At 38.3% G+C, this 25348-nt stretch overlaps 1 protein-coding gene across 7 annotated transcripts in view; it reads left to right on the forward strand.

The window, feature by feature from the left end:
* Positions 1–25348, forward strand: part of NTRK2 (neurotrophic receptor tyrosine kinase 2) — a 198518-nt gene that overhangs the window by 47782 nt on the left and 125388 nt on the right. For all 7 annotated transcript variants that reach the window (XM_015652980.3, XM_015652982.2, XM_015652987.3 and 4 more), the window contains exons 9-11: positions 3328–3360; positions 7530–7630; positions 8887–8986. In XM_015652980.3, coding sequence (XP_015508466.1) covers positions 3328–3360; positions 7530–7630; positions 8887–8986 — 234 coding nt within the window. The remainder of the gene's footprint in view (positions 1–3327; positions 3361–7529; positions 7631–8886; positions 8987–25348) is intronic.

Below are 25348 nucleotides of genomic sequence, written 5' to 3' on the forward strand. Positions count from 1 at the left end.
ATCCTCTTTTCTGTCCTTCTTTTCCTTTATGCTTCTATCCACAGTAAATAGAACTGTAGCTATGGTTTCATTTAGAAAGAAAACATTTTTTTTTTTTCCATCCCTTTTATATTCCTAGATAAGGTAAGTCTACCAATATAAACTGTGCTGTGTTCTTTAAGAATTTCCCAAGATCTGTGGTGGAGTAAGCTTCACAAAAAGAGTTTAGAGGAAGTGGGACTATATATAGACAGGATGTAACTGCATTAGAAATTAGTTCATGCACTAATGATGGCACCAAACCAGTCTTAAAAAACAACAACAGGAGAAATGGCTTATCTACTTAGCCTCCTCAATGTTGTTTTTATTTTCTCCTGCAAGAGCCATGGAATTGAGGCCTAGAAAACATCACAACATTGTTGTCTCCTCCACTGAAGCTCTCATTAAAGCAAATGCATCGTATTACAATTTTTGTTCTATACTATTGCTATTTAAAGCACTGTCAGGCTTTTTCAAATCCTTAAAAGGCTTTTTCAGTGCTGTCGTTACTGTGTAGTTTCTTCTTTTGGCCCACATATTGTGCACTGAGGCATAAAGATTAAGGCCCACGCCCTGGTATTATGTTCATTTTCATGTCTTCATGACTGAATTAAATACCAGTCCTGATGTTTCATGGGGCGGGGTACAGTCACTGAGCTTTAAACTGATTCTCTGCTTATTGCATCACTTGAGCAAATGCTCTGGAAAAAAAAAAGCAGCAAATTAAAAAAAAATCCCCTCACCTATAATCCATATGCCTACCCAAGGTGAATGTATATAAGTCTGAAGCATGTTCTACATCAATAGAGTAATAGTCCACTTTTAGAGTGGGATCAAACATGATGAAGAGGTAATTTGTGCTGAGATGCTCCTAACTTTCAGCATGCTTCTTGAAGAACAGTTTTTAACTGGTCTGAGGATGCAGGAATGAAAGACAGGACACCATGTATCATAGTAGGATTTTGATTGTACTAATGATATCCATGTTAGTGTTGTAAATTAAGGATTTGTTTTACATGTGAAGACCTGGAAGAATGAATTTCATGTTTTACTAGCTGATTTTTAAACTTTCTTTAGTCTGCTAAAGTTCTTGGTTTCCAGTTCTTGCTGAGAGAGACTTGATTATTTGAGACTAACTGTAAGCAAGAAATGGTCATAGTTTATTCTGGAGGCTGTTTTCATAGTTGATCCAAAATGGCTAGTGAATGTGAGAGAGATTTTTACCAACCAATCATATAAATTTTTAATTAAGCTTATTCATCTACTAACTCTCTATGTTAAAATTCAGCTGAAGGAGTCCAAGTCACATATATCTTGTCAAAGCAAAAGAATATGCTAAATATGCCTTAGAAATAGCATATTGCTTGTGCAGCATAACATGCTTTTTGCAGAAGGATGTTTTTGGATTGAGCCTTTTGCTGCTGCTTTATTTTGAAAATGCCAAATTTAGAAAGAAGTAAACAATCTGAGTGCAGTTGATGTAGTTTGTAAAGATGAGTGAATAGGATAAGGCTTTTGATGGCTCATTTAGTCAACAACCTCTTCTAATGGGCGCCAAAACAATGGTGCTGTTCAGTACTCGGCCTTGAAAAAAATTGTGTATAAATGTGCAAAAGGACTGTGGTGAAGTTTAATTTTAAAATAACTTCAACTGATTATTAATATTGGTTTGGATTTATGTGTTAAATAGAAAAAGTAATATTAAACAGAAATTTGGGGTTGTCCATCATCTTTTGTACATTTTGTGACTTTTGTAGCTTTATTTGAAGTGTTTAGTTATAAAAAAAATAGTTGAATGGAATTGAGGATTTCTTATTGTTTATGTCCAGGAGGAGTTAAGGGTTATACTAACCTTCTTAGTCTATCCCAGTTCCAGTGAATAGAAACAAAAATGTTGACATTTAACTATTAAATAAAGGGTTTGGAGTTTTTTTGTTGTTTGGGGTTTTCTTTCCACTTCAAATTACAGAAGGTGAGTTAGAAATACTGTTTTTCAGCAATTGTATGTTCTACATGTTGGAAAACTGAATCCATTTACTTTTGTGAACAAAAATCTCTGGTCGGATTACTTCAGAATGGATACTCAGGCTTTCTTCACTGGTTATTTATTTCTGCCGATTGACATGACAGTTCTCATGGGATCCATTGACATGTATCCTTAGATACTGGAATATCTTCAAGTGCATTTAAAAATAAGCCTAATCTTCTGCACAGATTCTCATGCTGTTAACAATGGTGTTCTGCTCTTATTCCCTGTGACATTATGCCCATGCAATGCTACTGCTATGGATTTACTGTATGGTAGTGTAAACAGAATTATGTTTATTGAAGTTTGATTCATCTTTAGAGGTTTTAATTATTTGTTAATTTTATTTCCAAACCTGTGAAAATGGAAAGAAAAAAATATGGAAAAGATAACTATAAGCCTAATATATAAGCTATGCTAGGAGTACACTACAGATCAGAATGAATGGGTATGTTCAAACACAAGTATCTTGCGAAACATGAATAGCAGTTCCCTAATTTCTCTGACTGTTCTGTGCATTTTACTCACATAAGCGTTAAATCTTACATGCATGCAGTAAGTAATCAGAAAACGCTGAAAAGAGGAGCTGGTAAAATATAGAGAAGTGTAGACTAGACAGGTATCCATTTGCTAGTGTAAAGTCTGGTTTCTGAGACATCTGACTCTCAGTAAGTTCTGTCTGTGTATCAGCTGTGCAGCTGGCTTCTTGGAAGCATCCTTTTACAGAGTGAATCAAATGGTGCTGCTTAAGTCATTTCTACCTGTAGCCCTTGACTTGACAGCTCACAGTTTAAAATGGTTTGCTCGCACTGTGATTTAATAACATAATTATTTTTATCAGGTAAAAATCAATAATTTTAAAGCTCTGTGAAATCTGCTTCCACTTGAAATCAGGGAAAATTTTACCTTTGGCTTTTCAACAGGAACAGTTATTGTTACACTTATTCCATATAAAAATATATATATATATATGTATATAAATATTCTGCAAAGCAGGATGTTACCCAGTTGTGAAATAATGCATGCCCCTGCCAGACTTAGTGTCATGTGTACACATGAAGCAAAATGTTAACCTTTGGGATAACTCTAAGATGATTGTAAATGTAATTTATAAACTGAAGTTATTGATGTTAATTTGCATTTAAGTAGATACTTATGATTCTGTGGCGAAATAAGTCAACTCTTAAAACTACTGCTAAAGAAATTTTTATTCTTCCATCATTTGAAATTTATTTACAAAGCTTTTCTTTCTTTTTTTTTTTTTTTCTCTTTTCCATGTACAGGTAGTGGCCCAATTTTGGATCCAGACGTTTATGGTATATATTTGATTTTCTTTTCTTTTAATAACAGAAATGAAGGAACTGAAACATTGAAAGTCCAAATGTTAGGCTTAGTAAAATTGAAATGTCACATAGAATAATACAGCTTTTAAAGGTACTTTGTGGTTTTGGTTTTCCTGCCTTATATTTAACATATGTGATGACAATACGATGTTTTACTTACTATGCTGCTTTTGATTCACATTTGAAGCATAAATCCACTGCTACAAATGGCTGCAGTTGATCCTGTAGGATGACAGCTTTGTGATGTAGTTCACAGACATGAGATTTTGTGAACCTTTTGGAGGCATTTCTTGGAGGAGAGTTTGTGATTTCTCTTTATACAACTTAATTTATTTTTTCAGGGATGATTCCTTACTTGTTTTGCCTCCAAAAATGTACCCCTAAATCCCACTTAGAAATGAAGTTGGCACAAGTAAGTTTTCCTGTAGGCAATTTATTTTGCTCAGTCTGCTCATTTGTACCTTCCCTTAATCTCTCTTGCATAAGCAGACCATCAATTCAGTGATGCTGAGTGTGTGCCAGGAGATTTTGATGGCACAGTGTTCACATTAGTTTTTCAGTTAGGCAAAATGTACCAAGTGAAAGCCAGCGTGCACTGAAATAGAAGCTGCAGAATGAAAAGCAACTGTCTGATTTTTTAAAGTATTTCTGGTATACTTCTGGTGAATAGAAAAGTTCATCTTACCCACCATACACAAACAGCTTGGAGCTGGATCCTGTTTGGAGTGCTTTTTATTTGGATGAATAGCATGACTCAGGTTACCTAAAGCTGATCTAAATGTTATTGCTTTGATTCCATTCCACGTCATTAAACTTTAGCAAATGTGCAGTTGAAGCATCAATTTGACTTCAAATGCTTAGAAACTCCAAAGGAGCTTCCCCTCCCTGTCTTTCCAAAATCCCTTTTTTGGAGGAGAAAGGAGGGTTGGGGATGGGAAAGTGGGGATGGTTTGCATGGTTTGTCCATGTGTTGTATTACGTAAGCTGTATGCATGAAGATATTGATTCTGAGCTTTTTGTCGAGGTCCTGATACTTGTGTATGGCTTTGGCCATGTGGGTGCTGTGCTTTGACTGACCTGAGTGGGTTTCTGTTGGAGTGTGCACTTTGAGTTTTGCCAGCAGATCACAGTCTGCAGACCTAGTCCTGATGAAGGCAGCCTTCCTCTTTATTCCTGGCTGTTCTTCCTGCTGTTTGAAACTGCTGTCCTTGTGATGTGAGATGATTTTCAAATGTTTTTGTAAAAAAAATAAAGAAAGTGTTTTGAAGATACAACAGAAATCAGAAGATCTGATGAGGTGACATCAGGCTGCATGACATTGAGTTTGATGAGGGGAGTCCTGCCTGCATGGGGTTCTGCTTGCCACAAGTGTGCAGCAGCCGCTTGTGCCTCTGGCTCAGGTCTGTGGCACCTCTTGGGAAAGACAGAGAATGCTGTCGTGACACAATCTGGAAGTTAACTGAGAGAAATAAATGTGGGTCTGAGCAGGACGTTGAATGCAAAGCCAGCTCCTTTGGCTCTGAGTTCTTATTTTCATGTCATGGTGCCTTTTCTAATGTGGTTGTGAACATGAGAGAGACAACCTGCCCCAGTATGTGCCAAACTCCAGAATGACTGTGTGGAGTGACCCCCCAGTGTTGATGTGTTTGTGCTGCTGTGTCTGTTGTGTACAATATTGGCCAGCGTCAGCTGCTAATCACCACAGCTGTTATTAGTCACTGGTGGCTGCATGAGGTACAGAGCACCAGGGAACCCGGCCCTAAAGCAATATGAGCTTTACCTAGCATGAGTCAAAAGGTGTGACCCTGTCTGCAGGAGTGCTCAGTGTCTATGTCAGGATTTCATAGTGAAATGAACAGGAATTTGTTTAACTCAAATCGTCCGGCTTGGGCTGGATAGCTGTCACGTGTATTTTCCTTGCCTGATTCATCCATTTCAAGGGGCTTTGAAGATCTGGCAGTACCTCAAATGCAAATGAGTCACAGTTAGACAGCAAGCAATGTCAGCATACCAAGGTAGCCTACCTTAGCTCTTGCCCATTTTAATAAAGAAGTGCATTGAGAGGATTCACAGACCAGACCTGTGGCTCTCATTAGCCCTCCAGGGTGTGATTTCTAGCAGTTTAGAACAGGCATGAGCATAAACAGAACTATAAATAGCATCAGCGGTTATTTACAAGTGAAATTGGGAGCAAAAAATTTCCTTCTTCAAACTTTGTTTTACATAGTCAGAGCAGCAAAGGCTCAAAATATTTGTTTTATATGTTAGTATTATAAATCAATCATAAATATATGGTTGGCCAAAACCATCTTTGTGAATTTTTTCCCAGCTAATTGTAAAGGAAGCCAAATTTTTTTAGACTGAAGTACTTGTTATAAAGCAGGCTTTGCCTGCAAATAATGAGGTAGAAGTCTCCTCCTCTGCTCTGGCAAAGGATGTACTCACAGTGACAGATGGTCAGCACAGAACCTGATCTGGTAGTCTAGGCTGCTTGTGCAGGTGAACTATTCAGGCAGTTATTGTGCTACCTGGATGAGCAAGGAATGCTGTCCATTCTCCTGTTGCTGCTTCTCTAACCTTGCTGTGTGATAAACTACACACACACAGATGCAGTATAGAGCTGGAGAATTCAAATGGTAAAAGATGAGGAAATTAATTTTTTTCTCTTGAAAGCTGTGTATATTTAATACGTATTTTGTCTTGAAAGAGTCCTGTCTTTTGGCATGCATAGTTTAGAGCCAAAATAGACTATGTGAGTTGTTTAGACATCCTGACTGTGCTGACTGTAGCACTGGTGCCAGAGGTAGCTGACAGCTTCCTGTACCAAAAAAAAATCTGCAGCCTGAAAGTGCTTTGCAGAAAGCAAATATGTCCTTGCATGCCTGAAGATCAAAAGCCCAGTGCAACTTCTTACTAACGCTGCCAGCTGAGCTCTCCAAACTGGCCTTGGGAGCTAAAGGAGAATAGTGCTTAGGTGCAAGCCCTCCCTGTTCTTGCTCAGCTGGAGCTCCTTGCTCAGAAATGATCCTGCCAATATAGTTAGCAAGAGCGTGTTCAAATTCACATTTAAGGTTTCGTCTGCAGGCTTATGGCACTGATTTTAACCAAGCATGTAAAGAAATACCCATTTAATTTCAAACTTCAATCACAATGCTGGAGGTGTATTTTATAATAGGCACAGTTACTGCCCTTCGTTTCTTTCATCTGCATACATTACAATCGTGAAATTAAAATGTTATGTGTGTACCCAGATGTAATAATAAATTACAATAAAATACATCTGGAAGATGTAATAATAAAATAAATGCATTTTAAAATTTTATTTTAATGCATTTTTAGCTTAACTTCATATATAGATAACACTTAACTATTTTTCTCTCGTTGAATTTTTTTTTCAGGAAATTATGGACTGTAAATATCTCTATTTTGTTTTGAAGTTCTTAGAAATAATTGAGCCATGATCATCCTTTGTATGGAGTAGTCCTGGTTTTGCCCCTGCAGCCATGTCGGTAGAACTATTATGATAAATCAATCAAATCTCTTCGTACCATCTCAGGCACTTTAATTTTTAATAGTTTAGCTGTATGATAGCAATGCTAAACTGTAACCTCTGTGCATATAACATGTTTGCTTTTTAAATTATGTATTAAACAAATGAAAACAGCTATTTCACATTTGATATTAGTAAGATAGCTTGAAACCCATCTGCCAAGTTCTTCTCAGCAAATCAAAAGTGCTCAAGCTAATTTCTAAGACTGTCCTATATTTGACTGAATACGAGGCTGGTGAAGTTCAGTACAGAGGGCAGTCTTTCATTTTTAATGGGAAGTCAGAAGCACATGAAAGTAGTTCTATGGATGGAGTTCTCATTTAACTCTAGTGTTTCCTGTAGGGATACACATTATGATATAGATTGGTTTTTTTTCACATTTGCCAGTCACAGCACCTTTGTTCAATTACACGCCACAGTGATTACCCCCAAAATATTCCAGCTTTTTTAACAATTATGAGTTGTGTCCAAAAAGCTCAAATTCCTAAAGTTGATTGTGGTTTTACCATCTTACAGAGCAGAAATAATGTAGAAAACCATTTCCCCATCAAAATTGTGAAGTGATAAAAGCAACATATTTTTCTTTTTTAAGAGTATGAAACCACACCTAATGATCTTGGAGATGCCACAAATAACAGTAATCAAATCACTTCAACGGATGTTTCCAACAAAGAGAATGAAGATAGCATCACTGTAAGTATAAGCATTGTTTCCTGCTCTATGATCTTTGTGATCTTTTTGGCTATACAACTTAGAAAATTGCAGACACTATAAGACTCTGGCCTATCATAAAACTATAGTTATTCCTGTATTGTGATCAAAGCTCTGGAAACAAAAAAAGGATGAAAAATAAAATCAGTGCTCCCCACTCTTGTCCTTCCCTCATATTTTTTGAATGAGTGAATCACTTTTTAGTTCAAGTAAAACCACTGTTTTGTGTCTTGCTTTTCTAAATGATTTAACTGTCATTTTTCTAGCCTAACACTTTGCATCTAATTTTTAGTCAAGAAGAGAAAATCTTCATTTACAAAAAAAAGACCTCCAAGGTAATATGAAGATTGTTGGTTGAATACCCATCCTCGAGTCACCTCCATGTTAGAGAGGTGATATATCCTGCAGTGAATTTTCAAAATCTAACTGTATGTTTTAAGACATGATTTCAGAGAGGTTTTTGATTAAATGGCTTGTGATAGATTTCAGTACAAGTGGCTGAACTGGTGGGCCTCCTCCTTTGCTGCCTTGCCTCTCATGCTTTCCTGAACTGAAATGTTGGAAACCGGTGGTTGGTTACCAGCCTGGTTGACATTGCAGCCTCCTTCCATCGGTGACTCTCCAAAGCAGCAACAAGTCTACAAGGGTGTGCAGTCATTAATCAGAGAGCAGACTGTTGGGACAGTGTGTTGTAAATTGGGAGGATCCAAGACAGTCTTGTCTCCTTTTATGACAGCCAAGGTGGTAAAGGTGGGACCTGTGAAAGTCCTCCGGCCCAACCTCCCCTGATTAAAGCAGGGCCTGTATGGTTTTTATGGTTGTGTCCTCTCTGGTTTTGGTATTTCCAGATGGAGCCTTCACAGCCACTCCAGGTAATTTATATGAGTATTCAACCATCCCCACAGTAAATTCTTTTTTCCTATGTGCTGTTCTTATGTGTTTTCTTGTAACATGCCACTCTGCTGGAAGGAAAAAGGGTGATGTACACTCCCTCCCACCTGCCTTGAGTGTGTAGGATGTTGAAAAAGTTCTCATAAGTGTCTGAACCTCTGTTCTCTGCAGAATAGAAGAAACCTCAACAAGTGTCTGTTTTCTGTACTCTTTGATCTGAGTGCAAATTTTTTCCAGTTGAAATTAATCTCTTTTCATAACTGGATTAATTTGAATGTATGCTGGATGTCTTTGAAGACACAAAACCAAAACAAACAGTTCTGTTTGTGTCCTCATTTTTTTTTTAGGTGTACGTTGTGGTGGGAATTGCAGCACTGGTGTGCACTGGATTAGTAATAACCCTCATTATTCTGAAGTTTGGAAGACACTCTAAGTTTGGGATGAAAGGTAAGCAGAGTTGGTTTTACGCCTTCCAGAATTGTTGTGGGTTGTATGAGCTGAGACTGTAGTCTGCTGAACGGGGAGCAGCTATATTAAATGCCGCCACATTTAACATTTTGTTATTCATCAGGTAAGTAAGGGCAGAGATAGGTGTAGACTGAGTGTAGAATTTTGGAACAAGCAGTTCTACTTCTGTTTCCTTCTTAGGATAAATACCATTTCTCTGCCTTCTGCTTCAAAGCCCCCTGAGGCAATTCCTGGAGTAACATGTTTCTCAAGTCATTGTAGGTAGGAAGAAGATAGGAAATTAAATTTATGCTGTTGCAAGTTTGATTGATGAGAATCTGTGCTGTATGTAAGAGGTGCTTTAGACAATACTGCAATGTCCCATTAAGGTGAAGGGGAAGCAATGACAAGAGCAGAAGGTGCATTTGCTGTGGATCCTGTCACAGTGGTGCTTTCTGAGAGATGCATTTTCTTGTGCTTCTTGGGGAACATAATCTGGAGTGAGGAGAGCAGCAAGTACTCATGTCCCTGTGGAAGGGGGAAATCTCAGCCCTTAATTTATTCATTAATGTATTTTACAGCCAGATGGAGCTGTGTGTAGCACAGAGGTACCTGCAACAACTCTCTTACTATATTCTTCTACTGGTATCATCAACCTGTGTCTGATGATGTGTGTGAAAATATATTTAAAAAAAAAAGAGAGAGAAACTGAAAAAAAAAATTAAAAAACCAGCTTGCTGTCTTGTTGAGAAACCTAGAAGGTGCTTTGCTGTGTGCTAAAGGAGATGAGTATTTGTTCTTAAGATAAATGGATGAGGGTCTGTGGAGGACATGGTAAGTAATCTTGTGGTAGACTCCTGTTAATCTCATGTCCTTCTTCTCAAATGTGCTTATGATGCAGTACCACTTGGATGTATATTTTAGTAATGTTTGCATGCTCTTCGTAAGTAAGTGTTCTTTTCAGAGATATCTACTCTGTATTCCGTGTTCCTGTCTTCTCTTTAGAGTAGATTTCCTGGAACAAATGGGATTTGAGCAGAACAGAAACTTAGTTGGTGCTGGGATGGTAATCTTGTCTCTTACCTCCTTCCAGTACGACAGAGTGTCTGCTCTTTGGGGTAGCATTAGCAGAGAACATTGTGAAATATTCTGAATAGCAACATGAAGTCAGCAGGACTGAGCTGCAGAGTTTTGGCAGAAGGCTACTCTGTGACTGAACAGTTCAGCCTAAATTTTATTTGTGTTCGAGGCTTTTTGAATTGCATTTAGAGAGCTGAAGTAGGTGGAAGCTGATTGAGAGAAACAGTGAGAATTGTTTGATGTTAGCTCTTTAAAGCTGAATACTTGTTATATTTTTCAAAATATGCATTAAATATTTCAACACACATTATTAAAAAAACTAGGAAGGAAATCCTACCCTGAGGGAGAATGCACAAAGTTCTATTTTGTGTTGTAGTGTTAAGTTACTTCTGGGAAGCTACTTGTTTTTTTGGTGTCTTCAGATACAGCTCCTCTCACAAAAATAGTGCTCTTGCCTAATCAGTAAGTTTGACCTGAGTAGTTGTTTGTTGCAAAATTGTCCATGTGTATCATATTTTAATAAGAATATGATTTCGTGGAAATTACTGTATGAAATTACAAAAAGGCGTCAGCCTCACACATATTGTTTATTTTATTTTTAATGGTGAAATGTCACTGTGAATTACAAATAACTTCTGAGTTCTTTATGAGGAAGGAGTAGCTTTCATGTCTCCCTTAAGTGGACCTCAAATTTTTCCAAAGCATGCATTCACACCTCAGATTCACCATCTGCATCTATCCATAGTCCAAAGTACAGAAACACTCTCTCCTTTTATCATTATCAGTATTACTGAATTTATATTAAAACAATATTTAAAGACTTGAGATTAGATAAATAGATAATGTAATACCTGGGCTAAGAAGAAAATATTGCCTGCTCTGAAAAACCTGCATTGTAAGTATATGTTAAGAATTGAAATATGAAAGTAAATAATCTGGTGTATTTGAACATGAGGAAAATAAGGTAAGCATGATGAGAAGGGCTTTTTTAAGTCATTATTGATGAATACATTCAGATGTGTATCTTGGAATTTGTGAGTAAAAGGGTCAAGTCAGCTACCTGAGAATTCTGAGACGTTTGCAATTTAATTCTGTTAGAGCAAAATTAATCCAAACTTCGTATACAGTGTGCTATAGTGGTAGTTTAATAAACAGTCTCTGTAGGGAAATGGGAATGAGAAAAATATCCAGATTTCCATGGAAAATATGTGTAAAACAAGATTTAAAGATCCTCCCCAAAATTCATGATGATTTTTGCATTCATAAGAAGTAACCTCCTGAGTTACATCAGGCAGAAATGCACAAAAGACTGTGCTTCTTTTTCTCTTGTGTTCTGAGAACACAACATGGTCACTCAGACACCCTATCATTAAATGTCTATGCACCCTTCTTCAGCAACCAATTTGGAAAAAACAAAGTGAGCATTCAATAACTGGAGCAGTCAAACTGTCACCAGTGGTATTTTTCATGTAACCATGTATTTGGAAAAAATGTTCCATGGAAAATCAGAAAAAAAAAAAAATGTATATAGGCTAACATAACTGTGTGTCCTGTAGGAAATATCTTTATGTAAGGGATGACATTTTCATCTCGTTTGGGTTCAGAGCAGGCATCTGCAGCTTCTGTAGACATTGTTTTATGCCTCCTACTTTTAAATGTCAGTTTATCCGATCTTTTACATGGGCATCATCTGCCCACTTCCTAAACTCGTGTCTTTGCTGACTTCTGTACTTAGACAGTTTGAGCATGGTTGGAGTGTGGGACTGACAGTGACCGAGTCCCCAGAAAGAGATGTGGAGCAGGCAGGTGTGTCTGAGCTATGGCTGTGTCAGAGCTGCCCGTGCCTGGAGGTACTGCACGTGCAGAGGCTGCCAACAGAGCTCACCCTGATACCTTCTACCCAGTACTCAATGGAGCAGAAAAGTGTCCAGTCTTCCTGTTAAGGAGCACCAGGTCCTCTTGGAACTTCCAGTTCTTTGGCAGTATTGATCAATATGTCATCAAGGTCTGTTGAAGAGTTGTATAAAAATAACTTATCCCTAATTTTACTTTTCTCTAATCATTTGGTATATCTAAGGTAAGAGAATAACTTGGGATATGTTCATTTTGCTCAGTTACCTTTCCAAACTATACTAATAGAGTGTTTTTAGAGGTGAGGAGGACAAATTTCTCCTCAAGAGAAATGCAAAGCATTTGGAAACACTTCTCTTGGGATGTTCTGTATTCTGATTGAACTTAGATTGTACTGTAGGAAGCAGTTTTCTTAATTCTTTTTACTCTGTCTTTCAGAGCTAGAGGAGATTGCAGTTTCTAATGATTGGCTTTGGGAACAGTATTAGTACAGAACAGATCTGTGATCTGTGCTAGAGGAGTCTTAAAATAGGGTTGGTACAAAAAACTCTCATGTTGTGCTAGACTTCAGACTTCCACAGCAAAATTAATCAGAATAATTGGTGGAACATAATTCTCTATTTTGCTGCTTTTGGTTGCTTGGATCTGGAGGTGAGGTTTTTAGACCTTGCAAGATGCTGTAGCATAAATGGTGAAAGCTTCAGTTAATTTCGTAAATGTGTTTGTTAAGACTTGTGGGTTGCTCTTACGAAACACCTTGGCTTGCTTGCCTGCTTGCTTGCTTGCTGTGGGATGTGAAAATGCTTATGGTGGAATTCACTGGAGGCTGCCAAGACAGCTCTTACTGTTTTGTGTTTATTTCTGACTCCATCTAACCAGCTTATGAAACTGAAAAATAACAAGGGAACTGGAATAGAGAGGACAAGGGAGCATTTGTGAACTCCCTGAGAGGATTTGTGGAAGAGTAATTCTAATCCTGTTTTATTCTACTTTGCATGTTGAATAGTGATGGAAGTAACTGAATGGTTTGCAGCACAACCGGCCCAATACACAGTTTGCAGATGTTATTGTGCCACTAAGCATGAAGGGAAGTATAAAGAAAACTGATGAAAGATAAATTAGTGGATAAACTTCAAAATAGCATGATTGAGTTAAAAGGATGGAAACATTTTTGATTATATCAACTGTTCCTATTCCAATGACAAGACAATATCCCTAGTACTCCCTGCTTCCTGGGGAATCTGGAGGTGGATAGTCAGGGACAAGAGTACTATCAAAGCAGTTTTACTGATAGAGATAAATGGAGTTTGTATAGGTTTTACCAAAATCAGAAAGGAAAGAGAAGCCACTCTTACCCAAAGCAGTGTCTTCTGTGTTTTAAGTTAACACATAGAAACCGACAGAAACAGAGGGAAATGTGTGTACTTGTTCCATGTGGGGTGGGAGGGATTTTTTTTTCATATATTGTATGAAACATTGTACACAACTTTCATACCTTGTATGATGAAGTCTCTGTCAGTGCCTTGAGCTGCATTTAATTTCCCTTACCTTTGCAGTGCAAAGGTAAGAGAACAAACAGTCTGAAATTCGCATTGTATTTAGGCAATGCCAGCTATCATCTTGTGTCTCTGGGCTTGAATATCATGCTTTGAAAGGTGCTTCCCATTCCTCAAGCACTCTCAGAACTACCTCCTGTGTAAATATTCTAAATATATGTCCTGACTATGAATTCTTGACCCCCTTCAAGCATTGCAAGTCTGTGCAGATCAGGATACAGAAATGAATGAGATTGTGTGGTTACGCTAGGAAAGAAAATTGTATCTCTTTAAGGACAAACACCCCAAAATACTACATTTTTTGAGTGTAAGTTTAATTTAATTTAATTTGGACTGTCATGAGAGTGCTGTTCTTTTTCATCAAGATGATTAAAAATTAGGAACACACCCATGGAATTTTCCTGCCAAAGCCCAAACAGGATACTTTGTCCTGCTTCTTGATAACTTTTTCTCTCAATTTATTTGTGTAATGTATGGGCCATGAACATCCTTGAAAACTTTTTAAATAAAAACATTGGTTATTCCAACAGAAGTACACTGATAGTACAGGAATACTTCTCATTGTGTCACAGTTCAGTATATTTTACTTGCTTGTAATCACTTACAACTTTTTGAGCTTTGGTCTGAAAGATGGTACAGCGGAAAGCAGCATGGAACTCATTTCAGTTGCAGCATATTTCTGTTGTCTTACCCTGTTTTAGTTTGGGTAAGAAACACTGTACAAAAGCATGGTAAGAGTCTCCTTACAAACCAGAATTGTCCTTCTGACACAATGACATAACATAATGACTGACTTTAACCCTCATTTACCCAAACAATCATGTTTACATGACTTTAAATACAATCCAGGTGAAAGTAGAGTACCTTGCTATTCTGTCTGAGACTTTTGCATATTCCTTTGGTTGTGTTGGAATGTGTTACTTAAGGGCTGTGTGCAAAGATCTTTTACATCTTACTTGTCTGTAAACATATAGCAAATTGTCATTAGTTTTTCTGCTTTAATACATTTTTCTTGACTTCACCTTGTTGTCTGAGAGGGGCTGATAGGGATTAAAAAAAAACCCACCCTCTGTTTCATTCACACTGATGATTGAAGAATTAGGATTTTGGAGTGCTTAGATGATGCTGAGTAGTTTGAAGTATTGATGTGGGAAAAGGGAGAATTTTTGTGTTTATTGCTAACTCATGTATCACATGTCTTGCTTAAGCAATTGGGTTACTGCTTATAGAGTAGGAGAAAAGTGAAATGCAGTTAAAATAGAAATACTTTTAATTCTAAAACAACTGCAAAATGAAAGCTTTGCAGAGTCAGCAAAGGTCTGCAGTTTGACAAATATGCCCTAGTGTTCAAATTCTTATACACTAAGCTTGTAGCAGTAATGTTTACAATTTTGCCTTTTCAGACAAATCATTAGTAGATCAAGTTTGTAGCTTGGGAATGTATTTTCTGCTTGACTTTCAGCAAGTCAGTGAAATAATGAGCTTTTTTAGTTTCCACTTTTACCTATAGAAGTGATTTTGTGCTTTGTTATACCTACCCAAATGCCAATTCTGTGGGTGTCAATCCTTTAATATCTTTAGAACATTCCATTACTTAGTCAATGAACAGGATATAAAAGAGGGATCAATTCATGTGAGTCAGTGTTGTAAATCAGATATAGAGAAAAATGAATGTGCTAAAATCTGCAATATTTTTAGTGAGTAGACAATGTAAAGACAGTGGTGTTATTGCTCATTCTGAACCACACACAAGGAGCTTTTTTTATTGTTTGACAATAACATTCCAGTCCCTGTAATCATGGGCCAATCATATAAATTGTCTGTCTTAGGTGCATCACTTGTTAATGTGTGCTGTAATATTGCTTTACCACATGAACATTTGGGAGATACGGTTGTTAATGATTCTAAGTACCTTACTTTAAGAAGCAAATTGCTATAAATATGTAAAAAAATGAGAGTTTGTATTAACTGATCCATGAAGGTAATTCCATGTAAAGGATTTTAGAAAGATCTTAAAATATTTAAGCTACCATCCTCTTGTGTTTCAGTAAATAAAAGACCTCTGTTTATTGCATTGGTTTGGGTCTGTGTCACTGTATTAGAGCATACTGTTAGACATTTTTAGAGTTCCATTATTCTTACTTATATAAAATTTGATCTCTAGATCTCCGATGTCTGTTTTGGTCTTCTGTTGGGTTTCCTGAGTCCAATCCTAAAGTGCAAGGTACCATAGAAGAATGCAGCTGTTTCTGTAATAGGAACAAGCTGGTAGATGATGCCTCATAATGTAACACAAGATTTATGAAGACAGCTCAAATCTGAACTGGGGAATTTAATGATGCAGTGGTGCATTTGACTCTGATCTGCTTTTATTGCAAAATGTAAATGAAGTTGTAATGATTGAGGGAGAAAAGGAGTTATTAGTTTGCTTAGAGCTTTAGATGATTCAGACTACTATGGTGGTATTATTAACACTGATATTATGAACAAAGGGAAATTATCTGAGACCTCATGGCCATTAGTAGTAAAAAATAAGGAATGCAAGTGCAAACAAGGACCGATTATATCTCATTCCCCCTCCCCCTAAAAGGAGGAGGTGATGGGATGAAGGAATGCACAGGTATGTAGTGAATATGAACTGGAATGGAGCACTGGGGAGATGCTGAGTAGAGGACAGCTTAGGGATGAAATGCAAAGGGATTGAAGAGAAGGCATGGATACAGTAGAAATTAGGAGAGCTGAAAATTATGGTTGCTAAGGCGCTATCTTGGTATAGGCTGAGGCACATAGAAAGAGCAGAGCTCCTAGTTCAAGGCAGTGAAAGAATAAGACAGTCCTAGAAGTTTAAACTGCAGAGTCCCAACCCCATGTTCAGTCTACATCCATATTTACTTCACAGGTCTTCATTTTACAGAACCTAGAGTTTCTCCTTTGTTTTTTTATATTCAAAGGGTGAATTCTCACCTGCTTTATGAACTTTTTGCCCATATGCAGGTCATGCTATTTTGGAAGTGTGTTACTATGTGAGGACAAATTTGTGATTAGTCCATGGAGAATTTTAGAAAGAAGTGAGATGGGATATAGGAGGAAATAAGAGGATGAGAGAAATAGAAGGTAGAGAGAAAGTAGATCATGATAATGGTAAGTGTACCTGTGATCAAAGTGAAGAAGTAATCAGATGAAATAGAAGCCATTAAATCAGAAAGAAAGAAAATTACTAAAGAACAAGAAAGCTGGCGTATATTATCTATCTATCTATCTATCTATCTGTCTGTCTGTCTGCCTGTCTATCTATCTATCTATCTATCTATCTATCTATCTATCTATCTATCTATCTATCTATCTATCTATCTATCTGTCTATCTTTGAGATATCCCAGTTCTCCAATGGTTTAAGCACCATTTACTATAATAGTAAAAGTACATATGTGCTTAGTTTTAATCTCCCTTTCAGGAATTGTCAGGGCCCAATGCCAGAAAGCTTAATGCTAAAAACCAAGCAGTTCTTAAACACTCTGGCTTGGACCATGAATAGTAGATTAATAGAAGGTGTTGGTAGAAATGAGGTCCACTGTATGATCTCCAGTTAAGAAAAAGACTAATATGGAAGTGACTGGCAGCAGAAGCTCCTCCTGAAGGCTGGGCCAGTTGAACTGACTTTCCACAGAACAGCTGATATTGACAGGCACTCTGCAAGTGCCTAGTCCCACACTCAGCACAAAGCAGGGTGAGCTGGTGATGTTGATGGTGTTTCTTCTTTCAGAATGAACAAGAAATTCTGTAAAGCCATTACTGCAGCAGTGATATTGCTACTTAGGAAGAAATGAAGAAGTACAAAATGTAGAATAATTAAGGAAAATCAAGACAAAAGGTAGTCAAGCTTCTTGAATATCTAGTAAAAGAAACACTTTAGGTTTTACTTCAGTTCTGGGAAAAAAATTCAAGTAAGAATTTATAATTTGAACAAATAGGTCCTTTTTATATCTCTTTTTCACACACACACTCTGACACATGTTTAGCATCTCCCAGAACATCCATAACCTGGGATCAGCACTGTACATGAGCTGTTAATTCACAGCAGCCAGTGTACCCCCAAAGTGTTCTCTTTGTGGGTAGCCAAGCACACTTGTTCCAGGTGACTCACAACTCTTCTCAAATGTTGTCTTCCTGGAGATACTGGACCTCCCGGTGCTTCCTCACTGGTCCAATATGAGTATGCCTCTCTGCCTCACAGTGGCTAATGTTCCCACCTTTCACATTTATGTACTTAAAACGTTGGGTTTATATTCAGACCTCAGGCTAGGTGATAATCCAGTCTAAGGATCAGAATAGTGTGTTACATATAATGAGACATTTTAAAAAAATATTTTTTCCTCCATATATGGATCATGAGTGACATAGGAATAGTCATTCTAAATGAAAGAACTTTTTTTGCTGCCCTCAAAGTCCATTTTGTCCTGATACCTCTTCTGTATTCTGCACAAAAATCAGAATTGCCTTGTTAAAGAAGAATCTGTCATTCTTTCTGTTTTGTGCTCTGACCTATTTTGTCCCATTTAGAACTGTTTGCTTTACCGATAGCAAAACCAGGAAGACTTGATGGCACTTCTAAACCAGATTTAGGAGAATGACATCCTTCTTTGAAATTAGAAAAAACAAAAATTAGGGCAGGATTGAGAATCTTTCTAATTTGCTCTGTTTGATTTTTTGAACCTTTTTAAAAAAGAGGTCAGAGAGGGAGCAATGTAACAGGATCCTTTATACTGAAGTAAAATGGACAAACTATCTAGTAACTACTATTTAGCCTACATCAGTTTTATTCATGGTGTCAAATGCACTGTTCCTTCAACTGTCTAGCATGGCTGAATACCCTGGAGCACAAGGTGTAGTAAAGTAAACATACAAGAAGTATTTATAAAAACTTCCTTCACCTTTTCCTGACGCATAAGGAAGTATGTGAACTAACTGTAGGAGTGTAGGTTTAATTTAGACATTAGGAAGAAATTTTTTACTTTGAGGGTGGTGAGGCAACTGAAACAGGTTTCCCAGAGAAGTTGTGGATGCTTCATCCCTGGAAGTCTTTAAGTCCAGTTTGGATGGGGCTTTGAGCAGTGTGGGACAGTGGAAGTCTGCCCATGGCAAACAGTTTGGAGTCGGGTGATATTTAAGTCCCCTTCCGGCCCAAACTGTTCTATGATTCTCTTGGTCATGAAGTTTCACTTCTTGGCACTTTGGCTAGCCAGTCATGACTGTGGTCTTCCTCCCTCTACCAGCCCCTTTGCCTCTTGCATGCTCTGAGTGTTGATGGTGTGGTACTGCAGAGCTGGCTTGTCTGAGAACTCAGGCCTTTTCCTTCATAGCTATTTTGGATTTTAAAGGCATCATTTTCCTAAGTAAGAAGATAGCAGTTGTTGCAGAATTTCTGTACTGCCACAACTCTTCTGCAGATCATATGTGTAAGCATCTGCAGCTGGAGGGAGTCCATAGTAACCCTTGTGAGGAGTGTGATCATGGATTTGCCTCCACTTTTGACAGGCCAGCCCCAACATAGAGACATGCTATGTATGGCCTCTAAAGTAGGAGAAATTTTAACTTTAGTTCTGGTCAGTAGATGTGAGTAGTTCAAACTGGGAGAAAAACATTCCTTAAAAAGTAGTGAATTGAGTTACCAGAACCCTTTATTTCACATTGGAGCTCTCAGGCATAGGAGCTGGTGGCTGCAGCTGAAATATTTGTTACCAAACGTCTTCCAAGAGAGGTATGTGCCCTTTGAGAAAGTTATATTTCTGTGACTTGTAGAAACAGACAGCAACAGAAGTGTACCTTGTAATAACATTCCTTTTTGCACAAGAGTCTGAACCAGAACGTGTTGACATCCCTTGCTTTTTTGGAGAGAGCCATTGCAGTGTTCTGTCAGACAGTATCTGAAACTGCACTGTTATCTATTCTTCTCCTGTGGCATGTGGGGATATGTACTATGAGCTGCCCATGTTTTCTGTCTTCAGCTGGCTCTGATGCAGTTGTGCATTTGTTGAATGCCTCTCTTGTAGCTTGAAGGTCAAATTAAAACCTTCAAATTAAAATGTCAAATCTTATCTTTGTGGCTACCAGAAGCTAAATATTTCTGCCCATGGCCATCTTGGAGGCTGTAAGCTCTCACAGCTGTCAGTCATTTTGGAGAGTAGTAGAGAGCCTCCCCTGCTGAATTCCTCTTTCCATGTTTTTGAATGCTGGCTTGCCAGCTAGGCAGGTGTTGCAGCTGCTTCTCATGGTGCCTGGAGCTTGTGCATTGCATCTGCTTTTGCAGCGTCCTCTCCCAGTGTGCTCCAGGCAAAAATTAATGCAGACTATTCTGCTGCCATCACAAGAAGTCAACTTGCCAACCACTGCCAGTGGCATAGTAAAGCCAAGGTGCCTTGAAGAGTGCAGGTTGTGAGTCAGGTGGATGGCACAGGGCTTGTTCCTGCCCAGCGGCTGTGAGTTTCACAGATACAGCTATTAAGCACACCTCTGGCACATGCAGTCTTTGTGATGTGGTGTGGCAAAGATGTTCTGGTATGTGCTTGCTCTGTGCTAATGCAATCCCTCAGGCAGGTGCTTTTGACTCTTGTCAGAAGCAGGGCAATAATTGTTTCATTTGGTTGGACCAACATGGCTGTTCTTGCATTCTGTGCTGCACAGGGGAAGACTCACAAGGAAGGGAAGCTTTCCTTTCTGTTTATTAAGCACTGTTTATTCTGTTTATTGTTTTGGTAAAGAAGAATATAAAATAAGTGCATGTCTTTATTTTAGAAAAGTAATAGTTTGGAATGTCTTCTGGCTTAGGGTGCATTTCACCAGGTAATCTGTCACGAAGGCAGAGGAATCAGAGGAAATATTCTACCTTTCACTCCTTGGCAAAGCAGGCCATACCTGAGTCTGGGACATGGCATACTGTACAGGTCCTATGGCAAGTACAAGAGCAGCATGACAGCAAACCAACAAAGCAGCTCAGGCACATTTATGCTTTCAGGCTGTTGGGCCATAGTGTCTTGAGGCTGTGGAGAAATAATTTGCTTTTCCATTTGGTGTGTTCGGATAGTTGCTTAGGTCAGAGTCTGCATGTTCCTGTAGGGACTGGAAATGTCTGTCCAGTTGCACAGCTCAAGCCCAGGTGTGCCAAATTTGAGTAGTGAGAAGTTGATAATCATGGGAGGAGACTGTCTTTTACTGCCATCCTGCTGCTGCTGCCTGTGGCAGTTTTGAGCTGACAGTGGCAGTTCTGAGCTGACAGTTTGTGCCCTCCTGGTGCTAAAGGAAGAGGGATTCCACGTGTTTGCAGTCTTTGTGCAATTGACTATTACCCACCCATGCTCTCTGGAAAGTGTTCATGATACAGTACACATTCACTATTAATCACAGTCACCTAGGATCTAAATGGTTGGGTTTTGTGGCCATGGTAATTTTCACAAATTTTAATTTGCTCCCAGCAGTCAGGACAGTGTTTTTACTAAGCACAACCTATGCTTCTACAAGCTGGCTTTTTGACTGTGTGACATGTAAATCTAGGCACTGTTCTCACTGGCCACAACTGGTAAAAAAAGGATGTCCATGTGCACTGTTGTGCACACCAGCTGGCCTTGGAGCAGTGACCTTGCTATTGAGCTCCCATACTTGCTGTACACCTAATTAATTCCTGTCATTTATTCTGCTTTTAAAGAACAAGGCATAGAGCTTCTGAGGATTTTCTAGTGCCTCTTTCAGCTCTCCAAAGTTCCAAGATTACTTTAATGTTAATTAGGTACTTCAGAGTTAGCTAGTTAGGTACCCTGTCTTTTTCCAACTCATTCAATTGCGGGTGGCTACTGATAACATTTTTCCTTTGTTCCAATTCTGAAAATGCAATTTTGCAGATTCAGGATTGTGAGCAATATTATGTAAATGCTTTAATGAGATGTGTTCTTACAGTTCAGCAACTTGGTTGCAAATTTGTTTGCTTCAATGTGAGGGGGAAAATTAAAAAAAACTTCTCATCTGCAGTGGCAGCTTCAAAATTCAGGGTCTGTTACTTAGTCAAAGAAATATCTTGAAGATTTACACTGAGGTAGTACCTTGCTGAGTAGACATATTTTTGAAGGGGAAGAGGATCTAGGCTGCATAGAATGCATCACTTGTATCTAAAGACGTTGATGTGGTTGTAGCATCCTTCATAAATTACAAAAAGGTGAGTGAGCCAGAATGTTTTTTTACACCATGGCCCCTTTAACTGCTCTGCCAGTAAGTGAGTGTAGTTGGGAATCAGGCTAATTTAGGTTGATGGGGGTCAGCATTTCTCTGGGAAGAGAAGAGCTGCAGACAGAGGTCCTGTGGTTGGCTGTGTCAGCTTCCATGTGCATCTGGGAAAGTAACATCGGAAACTAAATCCTCCCAGAGAACAGGTGGAACTTAATCTTGGCCTTCAGCTCCTCAATTAACCTTGGCACTGCAACACTGGATTCTGGTTGAGTGGGACATCTTTGAGTGATTCTTAAGTAGCTTCTTAAATAGGAATGAAATATGAGTAGTTTGTGGTATTACTGCTTTCAAACATGGCAGGACTTAAAAAAATGTAACAGAGAAGACCCCCAGGTAATAAGATTGCTTCTGAACCTGCTCTGGACAAGATATGAACCAGGACCAATTCTTCTCTGTCTTAGCTACAAAAAATGTTGTGGAGGAGGGAGTTTAAGGAGCTGAAATGTCAGAGGGTGCCTTTAGCTGCACTTCAGATGGAGCTGACTCCACTGGCTGGTGTGTGTATGTGTGTGTGATGCACAATGGGTGCAGCAAAAGCTATTTTGCTTGTCCCAGTAGTAGACACAACACAGGTTGTAGGCTGAACTGATGAATCCTTTTTACACAACTGAAGGGTCCAAGTACATTCATATTTGTGGTCACATATGCTTGTGCATTCTTATTTTGGTGTATAGCTACTCAGCTACAGGTAGATAAATATCTTCCTTAAATATAACTCAGAATAGTTCGCTGCATCATTTAGCAGAACTTCATGGTTTTAATTTTTCCAGTATAACCATAGTTTAGTCTTAAAAACCAAATACGTCAATTTTTAAAATACTACACAGGCTTCACTGCTTATGATTCACATTTTTGGAAAGTAACTGCTGTTCTAGCAAATTTCTCTTGTTTAATTTCACTAAAAGGGGTTGCTAATAATGCAGAAAAGGTCTATAAGATGATAGATCTAGGATAGAAAAATATGGAAAATGAATTTCATATGATTTTGTGTGATTATTGCAAGCAGAGCAAATAAACTCAGTTTTCAATTTCTGCAATATAGTGTTTTCTAGTTCTTTGTATAGACTTTCATTTGTCTTACACAGCAGTACATGTGGTTGGAGATTCCACATACTAGCATCATCTTGACTGCTATTTCATGATATTTCATCAAAATTCCATTTTCTTCTTTCTGAGACACACTGTAAGGAATTCAATAATTGTATTATCAGCAAGTGGCAGTTTTGATAGAACATTAGTTCTGAACTGTAAATCAAGCAAAATTCTAAGCACAGAAGCTGAATGATATGTTAAAGTAAGAAGGAATAACTGTCATGGGTCAAGACTATGCTGAATAAGGTTTTGGGTATACACAAAGTTGACTGTAGTCAGAAGACTAGTAATCCAAGAATAAGAATAAGAGCAGGTGAACCTTCTGCAAACCATTCACTTAGCACAATGAGAAACACAGTTAATAGTTTCAGAGGCAGATGGGAGTACTTTTTCCAAAAAAAAAAAAAAAACCAAACAAAAAAGCCCAAGCTTGATGTTATAGAAGATGAGCTGAGAAGTGGTGAAGGGTGTGAGGGAGGAGTAGAAGCAAGGAAATATAGAAGACAAGGACTTCAGGTCCAAGGGAGACGACTAGAAAAGGTGTGCTGGTAGGGAATTTCTTAACTTGTGATGAGGAAAGAGGAAAATGTTGCTGAGTAACTAAGAGAAAGTAAGCCGAAGAAGGTAAAAAAATCACTACCTCTTTCAATTTTGTACTGGAAGGATTGATTATATTCTGAATACAAAGAGAAGAGTGTGAAGGGACTAAGATAGGAGCCCAGAGCTGTGTAGGAGTTGCTGGGATTGAAGATGTCATACTTGGTAGTGATGAGGAAGGTGGGACTCATTTCAGTTTTGCTGGAAGCATGACAAAAACAAGCACAGTGTGATTTCTTGTCTATCTGGGGAAAGGCCCAACCAGGCTTTGAAATGGTTCCTGATGTCATGGAGTGAAAGAAAAAAAATCAGTGAGAAAGTCAATGAAGAAAGGAATGAAAGCAAAAGAAGAAAATCGTGAGGGTTGTGGAGAGTATCATCTCTGATGACATGAGAGAGGCCAGATGATATATTGCAAAACAACAATGTAAGAGCTTTTTCTAACTGAAGATGGTATTGGAAATGCATCTTTTACAAGTATTTTGCAAACATTGCTAGACTTTGTCCAGTCACCATGACTGGGCCCGGGAGCTGCTCTGAGCTCAGTGACAGCAGAATGAAAGCTTGGGAAGCTAGCTTTTTTCTTGTCTCTAAAGGCTGCCAACCTGAAATGGAACTCTTGCAGTCAGTGGAACTGTATGGTTTTGAGGCTGGTTTGTTAGTGTGGAATTTGATACCAGAAGCTATCTGTGTTTCAAAATAATATCAAGGGACTGGAGGAAGACATCTGTGTTTCTGTTGTGACCGTATCCTGCTGGTTAGCTATTAGCAGCGTCCTGGTCACTTGTGTTTTTATGGTGCTGTTCACTGAATCTGCATACTTAGGAATTCCAATGTGCCTTTTTAAGAAAACCAAACAAAAAAAGAAAAGAAAAATTAAGATATTTAACCTTTAACTTGGCATGCACAAAAGCCAGATCAGTGTCACTAAAGATCAGACAGGCAGGGCCAAGAAATGTATTTCTTTTGCCACAGCTACTATAGGATCAAAAATGTAGGAGGCTGAGAAAGCAAAGCTCTGTACAGTGGCATTCAGCCACAAGATTGGATGTGAACATGTCCAAGAATACAGTAACAAATGCAATCAGCAGCCAGACTTTTCTCTACTTCAATGAATACCATGAATTTTACTGTGTACAATATGTACAATTAAAATAATGAATGCAAAAATATGAGGCCTCTCCCACCCACCATGTGAAAATCATTGTGCCTGCAGAAGCAGCTGATTAGAACTGTGGATCAGCTGTGTAAAATTAGAAGGGTGGCTTGTTCTGGTATGGTGTTGGGTGCTGTAGGGTTCAACCAGCAGTGAGAGAAATCTCTTTGCCCTAACTTGTCTTATTGCTTTTTCAGCACCACAAACACCACTGATGGAAATAGGAGCCACCTGTCAGTGCAGAATCAGCACTGTGACAGAATCCACAGATAGCAGATTTGTAACATGCATGGAAGGGGAAAATTTTGCCCTTGGCCTGTAAATGACTTTATACATAGGATTGTATGCAGGTCATTGTTTGCAAATTATTACAGGTCATCTCTGACCTGTAGTTAGATGGCTGTAGTAGTTGTAGACAAAATTATAAACTTTTTTTACAGAAAGATGTTCCATTGCCTTTTATTCCTCCTTGATTTTTGTATAAAAAGAGCTGAGCACAGCCATGTTCCCACAGTGGGAAGGTTTTAATTTGAAATATAATTGGAATGAATTATTTAATAATGCCCTTTGGATTTGGAATTTATTTTTCTGTTTTTATGAGAAATAATTAATTCATAGGTGCTATAGACGTTGGATATGGCATTTAGATATTGTCCAGTTCATAGCATCGTTCATTGCTTGAATTTTATGGAACAGATAGAGCTAGAGGCCAAATATAAACTGAACAATAACATTGTGAATGATTCTGTGTGGCACC

Source organism: Parus major, chromosome Z, assembly GCF_001522545.3.
Source record: "Parus major isolate Abel chromosome Z, Parus_major1.1, whole genome shotgun sequence".
In the NCBI taxonomy this organism is placed as follows: domain Eukaryota; kingdom Metazoa; phylum Chordata; class Aves; order Passeriformes; family Paridae; genus Parus; species Parus major.